Here is a 7,217-nt window from a genome sequence, read left to right as displayed (position 1 = left end):
GAAACTAAACTCAAGTAGCTCAAAAAATTAGGGCCCCACCACAAAGTTTTGGACCCACAAGCTCACACCCGTGGATTTGAGACACATGGACTAACCATCTCACCCACACACACATGTATCCTTGACCGTTTTTGTAAATCTTTATTGTAAACCAACATGCACTGCCTGGGTTTAAGGGTTTAATTTGTGACCTGGTTTAGTTTCAATGGGACGTCTGCGGCTGCGATTTCTCTGGTTTTCGTGCTTGCACCTGGGTGCCGTGGATCCCCTCACCACGCCTCAGTAAATGAGATGTGTTATTTAGTCATGAGCAACATAGGCACACACCCAACATCATTATGATTTTAGAGGAATTTTGGATTTCAACACAGTATGTAATAGTAAATGTATGCTTAAACCCTTTGTGCGAGCTTCCAGCTATGGCGTCTGCACGGCTGCGGAAGAGAGATGCCAGTACAGCGTGGTAAAAGTTTGGCTGCGTTCCTAAATCTTCTCGGCGTTCACCTTTTATCGCGGTATGCCCAGCTATTCTTCTGTCCCCGGCCTCTTGGCCTCCTACCCCTCCTCCTCCTCTACCGTCCACCTCCTGCGACACACCTCCCTTTCTCCCTCCAGAAGCTTTTGCTTTCCAGCTTCTGCTGCAGCTCGACAAGTAGGTTCCACTCGCCTCTCTTATCCTCCTTATTCCTCTTCTCTTCTACGCAGCATGTACCGACAGCTTTCTGTCGAGCGCCCCCGTTCCAGTCACCGCATGCACGATGTCTTCTACTCTCCTATCTCGCACTGCAGGCCAGCCCTTCCTCCCCTCCCCTCCAAGCACCTCTCCAGCAGACTCTTTGATCCAGGTTCCTCATCTGTACATAAGACCTTCCTGCACGGGACAGCATCCTTTTCCCACAGCACTACAGCTCCAGTCCTCGCAGAGAAGGCCAAGCCGATTTCCTACCCCATAGCTTGTGAGAGGGAAAGCGTAGAGCCGACAGTGTTATCCTCTTCTGGAACGTGTGAAGGAGGAAGCCAGAAGCTGAAGCTACTCTCTCCTACAACGTCTCTGCATGAGGGGTTGGAAGGCTGTACAGAAGCAGAAAAGTCCGGAGTTAACAGAGTTGAATCATCTCCTCCTTTAGTGGAGGATGCACCAGAAGCCTGCTTTGAGGAGGGTGCAACTCCGTTAGTTTCCAGTTTCATATCTGAAGACGCAAAGCTCTTGGGTGGACGTTGTAGCAGAAAGCTCAGTGCAGACACAATTGTCAGCAGAGCTCGAAACCGCACGGAGAGGAGTCGGAAAACAACCGCCTTTACCAGGAACATTCAGAACGAGCTGCCTGACCTCCTCGCGGTGCCAGGTATTGGCCCCCGAAATTTTGAGAAGCTAGTAGCAAAGGGTATTGGAAAAGTTGCAGAGCTCAAACAGCTATATCGTGATAAGGTACCAAATATGCTTGGCTTTTTCCCTTGGCACACAGCCTCTGGAGCCCCAGGGTTGTCAGTTATTCTTTGAAATTATATCGTTAATGGGGGTGAAGGGCATGCATTTGTGGGAGTTTACTGGCAGTCGGTTTATAGAGAGAAACTTTACACATTTGGAGCTGTGTCTCTACTGAAACATTGTCCAAAATGCTGTAGGATCAAGCGTACAAGCTCATTGTGGTGCTATGGTTTGAACGAATCGATATTCTACATAGCTATGTGATTATACCATTTGAGTGATGAAATCAGAGATGCTTGAGGAATTTTCTTGGGGAATGAGGGGGGTTTGGGTATCCTAACGGGCTCACATATTCTAGCATTTGTTTATACTTTAGTGGACTAGTTATTCTGACAGTAATTACTTCCATGCTGGTTTTTTTTTGTAGTTCATTAATGATGAAAGCCAGAAAATGGTGGAGTTCTTGCAAAGCTCAGTGGGTATTGTGCACAAGAATCATGCTGAGAGCATAACTTCGTATGTCAAAAACTGTGTGGATGAGGAGCAAAAGGAACAGTCAAGTGCGGGGAAGGAAAGCAGCAATGGGCAGAAGAAGAAAGTAACTATTTGTGTCGAAGGAAACATAAGTGTCGGGAAGACTACGTTTCTTCGAAGAATTGCAGGTGAAGTCATTGAGTTGAGGGACTTAGTGGAGATTGTTCCAGAGCCTGTTGACAAGTGGAAAGATGTTGGTCCAGATCACTTCAATCTTCTTGATGCATTCTACAATGAACCGGAAAGATATGCATACACCTTTCAAAATTATGTTTTTGCTACAAGGCTTATGAAAGAGCAAGAGACTTCAAAAGGGATGAAGCCTTTGAGGCTAATGGAAAGGAGTATATTCAGTGATCGCCTGGTACGTGATATTGCTCAAGTTAATTGCCTGTCTTAGTGGATGGTAGGTAACAGCTTTTTCTTACTTGTTGGCAAGAGTTAATTTCTTTCAGGCTATTTCTACAGGTGTTCGTGAGAGCTGTCCATGAAGCGAAGTGGATGAGTGAGCTAGAACTGCGCATTTATGAATCATGGTTTGATCCATTCATATCTGCTTTACCAGGTCTCGTCCCTGATGGGTTCATCTATCTCAGGGCCAGTCCTGACACATGTCTCCAGAGGTTACACCTGAGAAACAGGCCAGAGGAGCGAAGTGTAACATTGGAATATCTCAGAGGGCTTCATGAAAAACATGAGCAATGTTTTTTCCCTTCTGAGAGAACTGGTGGAATTTACGCTCTGAATCCGATGCCATCGAACCCTCATAGGTCTCTACCGCCGCCAAGGATAAGAGATCGAGTTTTCTATCTTGAAGGGGACCATTTGCATTCTTCGATCAGAAAGGTAAAGTTTTTTGTCAGTGGTCTCTCTTGTTTAAAGTTAATATTTTGAGTTTCCATTTTTGTTACTTCCAGGTCCCTGCCCTCATACTGGATTGCGAGGCTTCAATTGATCTCAATAAGGATCTTGAAGCCAGAGCTGAGTAAGAGTTTTCACAATGTCTTTGCCCTGTTTTCTCCTGACAGAGTTATTTCTCTGTTAGATAGTCTTAGGTTTGCGCTTTTCTTGCAGATATGCTGAACAGGTTGCAGAGTTTTATGAGTACATCAGAAGCAACAAAGACCTTGAGATGAGCGAGCCAGCCTTGCCTGGGAATGGCAATCCATTTTTGCTACCTTATACTGGAGGCCTGTTTAAACCTGATGGTAGTCCATTCTTGCGTGGCCATGGCTTGGATGTTCTCAACTTTGGGCAGCGGCCTTCAACTTTTGTGGCGTAATTTTGTAGTTAAGGTATCCACGCAATGTGATGGTCAAGGAAATCCAACTACAAACCCCTTCACTGTAGGATGTTCTGGACTTTGTACATGCTGTACATTTTGCGGCTAATTCCCTCACTCAAAGAGTGCTTCTTCTTCCTTTTTGAATTCTCGGCTTGGGTACACTGCCAGGGAATTTGGTTTGTATGTTAGAAACGTTTTGTGTAGAGGGCCTTTAAACCCTTGCCCTCTTGAAATGGATTTACCACATGTTATAATCTGTTTGGGTGGACAATCTGCTGGGAGGATCCTCCGGTTGATAGCTTAAGCCTAGGAAAGCCTTGATGGAGTGGTGAGTTGAAGCCTGTGCCAAAGACAATCGTGCACGTGCACGTGCTTTCAGTAGTGGTATTGTTTTGACAACAGGTTGTAAAGGTTCTTGGGATGCTGGCCTTTATTTTTGTGGGTTTGGCTACACTGTTACGTGGAAATACTGACAATTCGATCTGATTATCCTACTTTGGGACTGAAATTCTGTGTAAAATGGTTTGCAAGATCTGAAATTTATTTACCAGTTTGTATAAGTGGCCTAAGATTTTGGGTGCTTTCTTAAGTTGCATGAGAATCAGCTTACAAATGGAGATTGAGACTAATTTTTTTTTGAGCTTGTTGAGTATCGCATGCATAGTGAGCTCATATGGCACCGGGCTCCTGCACATTGCATGCATAGTGAGCTCATATGGCGCCGGGCTCCTGCACATATATCTTGCTTTAGAGGTGCTAGTACTTGAAGTGCTGTGAAGGGAAGTCACAGCCGCTACTGGGACCCGGCCATTGAACTCTTAGCAATTTCGAAAATGGAGTTAGAAAGACCCTATTGCCTTAGTCCCATGCAGTGACCAGGACATAAGTTATCTGTCCGCCTCGTAGCGGCCATTGAACTCTTTGAAATTTTGGAAACGAAGTTAGAAAGGCCCTATTGTCTGAGTCCCATGCAGTGGCCAGGACGTAAGTTTTCTGTCCGTGCTTGTTCTCGGTTGCTCACATTTTACTGTAATGTATTTGCACGTTTTCCATCACACCCGTTCAGTTTCGGTATGCTGAGGGGATATTTGAAATGCAATGCCAGAGTTGAATTACTCGTGTGAATATTGGATTATGATTTCACCTATGCAAGTAGCATATTTAGTGTGTTTGTTTTTGTGTGTGTGTGTGTGTGTGTGTGTGAGAGAGAGAGATTCATTCTCCTTGATGTTGAATGGAAAGGTTAGGAGTGCGAAAGCCTCACGAAACAGGTTTTAGGTCCACTTTTCTTGTATGATGCTTACGACTCCTAAAGCCTCAGTGGTTTCGACTGTTCTGTAGAGGTGTGCTTTCTCAGCAGATCAAGCTTTATTTGCCACATAATAGAGATGGCCTTATTCCTGTAAGAGCATCTCAACGAGCTATTCAAAGATGAAATATGCGACGAGAGAAATAGCCCAATACTGCATGCAATGCCCTACTTTGATACCAATTATTGGGTTCTTGGTTAGAAGATTGCACTTAAGCAAAGCACAAATCACACAAAACAAGGACAATATGCTCGAAAGTGCATGATACAAGATTGGTAGCACTTCGTGGATTGACTACAAAAGGGAATGGGATCGCACCTCGTGTGCATCTTATTCCTCACAAGTAGGGCATAGATTTCTCCTATCACAACGCAAAAAAAAGAATAAAAATTAGACTTAAAGTTGTGTCAATTTTGACTATGATTATAAGCTTAATATGCATAGATTGATAATTAGCATTGCATAAGTAGGCTCAAAAGAGTTGTAAAATTTACATGGCCGAAAAGGAGGATGCAACAAATAGTGATTAAGTAGTTTGTTGATTATATCTAGCAAGAGATGTAGGGTCAGCCAATTAGAAGGCATGTTTTTAAGCAATAAGATATCTATAAACAAGTAAATATGCTGAATGCACAGTTTGCAAATGTCTTGGAAAATGAAATATAGACACAAGAACATTTTTAAAGATCCTTAGATATGGATAGTTACATAAAAGAGAGAACAATGGCTATGTAGACTAAATAGATTTGCTGCAACATTTTCTCAATGTTTTTGAAATGAAAGATAGAAGAAGAAGAAGAAGAAGAAGAAGAAGAAGAAGAAGAGAGTTTTAACTTCGTAGGAAACTATCCTAAGAGACTTTAAATATCTAGGCGACGAGGAGAGTTGAACTCAAGACCTATTATTCAAGAGGGAAATGGCATAACCAATCTACCACACTTGGGTGATAGAAAGAAGGAAGTAGCTGACAAGATATTGATAGGTATGTAAATAGAGAGAACATTGGCTGCAGAGGAAAAAATTTAATGAAGTGGATGCTGACCTAGATATAAGTATTTAAATACTGGTACATGTACAACTTGAGGCGGTAGATAGAAAGAAGAGGGTAGATATTTCATGAGAGAGAGAGAGAGAGAGAGAGAGAGAGAGAGAGAGAGAGAGAGAGAGAGAGAGAGAGAGAGAGAGAGCCATAGATACATGTACAATACAATATATGATCTACATAGAAAGAGAGCTTTTAACTAGTAGACATTGAGAGACAAAAATGGTAAAAATGACAATAAACAAAAAAGCAAGCAAACACTTTCAAATAGGTGCTAGAAACTACACATAATTTTCTTGTAAAAGTAGTGGACTTTGACGGAGGAAGGAAAGACTTGTGAGATTTGGAAAGTCGAGGGTCAAAAGAAGCGATTCGGAACAGTATTATGTGGCAAGAATCCTTGGGATGGGCTGGAAAGGACCGCAATTATTGAGCTATCTAGCTAAAGAGGCACAGGGTGACACCACCTACGTAGATGGTGCTACAAGAGTAGCTAGTGGTGACATGGTTGGTCAAAATGGGAAGTGGACAAGACAAGGTACAAGTGGCATCATTTGTGGCAGGCTCTAAGAGCAAGATGTCAATAGTCTGTAAATGGGATCGGGGCAAGGTCAGTCTTTGGCAACATGGGTTATAATGGGTGCATTGATGCAATTACAGAATGGGGCAAAGCTGGAGACCTGCATGGTGGCTTGGAGTGGGTAATGAGTTGTAGTAAGGGAAGCTTAAGTCAGTTGCTATAGAGCAGCCAGTGATTAGGTTTCCCTAGTCTCGAAAAAATAAAAAATCTCTCAAAACTTATTAAGTGCGTAAGTGAAGGGTGAGCTTAGGAAATGAAAAGAAAGATGAAGGTGGAAAGTCAAAAGACCTTTTGTGTCCATATAAAGAAATGGTCGACATTTGTGTTTCTCTTCTCTTTTATTTTCCCTTTAGTGTTTTCTTCTCTTTAAAGTGTCCTCTCTCTCTCTCTCTCTCTCTCTCTCTCTCTCTCTCTCTCTCTCTCTCGCGTATCCGTTCTTCTCACGTCCAACTGCTACTGTTGCAAATCTAAGTGCTTCGTCATTGCTTGTTGTAGAGTGCTATAGATTAACACATCGTTTTTGTTGTTATGGTAGGAAGATTTGAATCTAGAATACCTTTAAATATTTTTGAAGCCATTAGGAATACCTTTTAATCCTAATTTTTAAAATAAGAAATCTTATAAAACCTATTAAGTGAGCTTGGGAAATGAAAAGACACATGAAGGTGGAAAGTCAAGAGACTTTTTGTGTCCATAGAAGAAGAGGTGTTCGAGTACACTTTGGTAGATTTCTGCTTCTCTTATTTCCATTCAATGTTTTCTTCTCTTTAGAGTGGCTTTGACTATTTAAGTAGTGAATATGATTTTTTTGAAGCCATTAGGAAGACTGAGTAGATGAAAATGTGTTCGAGGGGGAAACATAACATGATGGCATGGGAGGAAGTACACAACATTATAGAATGTAGCACATAGGGAAGAGACATACACAGGTTGTGGCAGAAGAGGTTGGCTGCCTAGCGCAATAGGGCAATGAAGAGGAGGGGAGCAAGCTTAAAGGATCTTGAAACTAACGAATCAGTTTTATTTTTTTTGAAGCC

At 42.5% G+C, this 7,217-nt stretch overlaps 1 protein-coding gene across 1 annotated transcript; it reads left to right on the top strand.

The window, feature by feature from the left end:
* Window positions 1–365: 365 nt before the first annotated feature.
* LOC147457204 (uncharacterized) lies at window positions 366–3,742 on the top strand. Its single transcript, XM_086512166.1, has 5 exons — window positions 366–1,429; window positions 1,857–2,327; window positions 2,432–2,809; window positions 2,881–2,948; window positions 3,038–3,742. The coding sequence occupies exons 1-5, from the start codon at window positions 518–520 to the stop codon at window positions 3,243–3,245; spliced, it is 2,037 nt and encodes a 678-aa protein (XP_086368292.1). The 5' UTR covers window positions 366–517; the 3' UTR covers window positions 3,246–3,742.
* Window positions 3,743–7,217: the final 3,475 nt, after the last annotated feature.

Source organism: Adiantum capillus-veneris, chromosome 5, assembly GCF_014529385.1.
Source record: "Adiantum capillus-veneris isolate H3 chromosome 5, ASM1452938v2, whole genome shotgun sequence".
Lineage (NCBI taxonomy): Eukaryota > Viridiplantae > Streptophyta > Polypodiopsida > Polypodiales > Pteridaceae > Adiantum > Adiantum capillus-veneris.
This window is presented reverse-complemented; position numbering and strand designations above follow the sequence as displayed.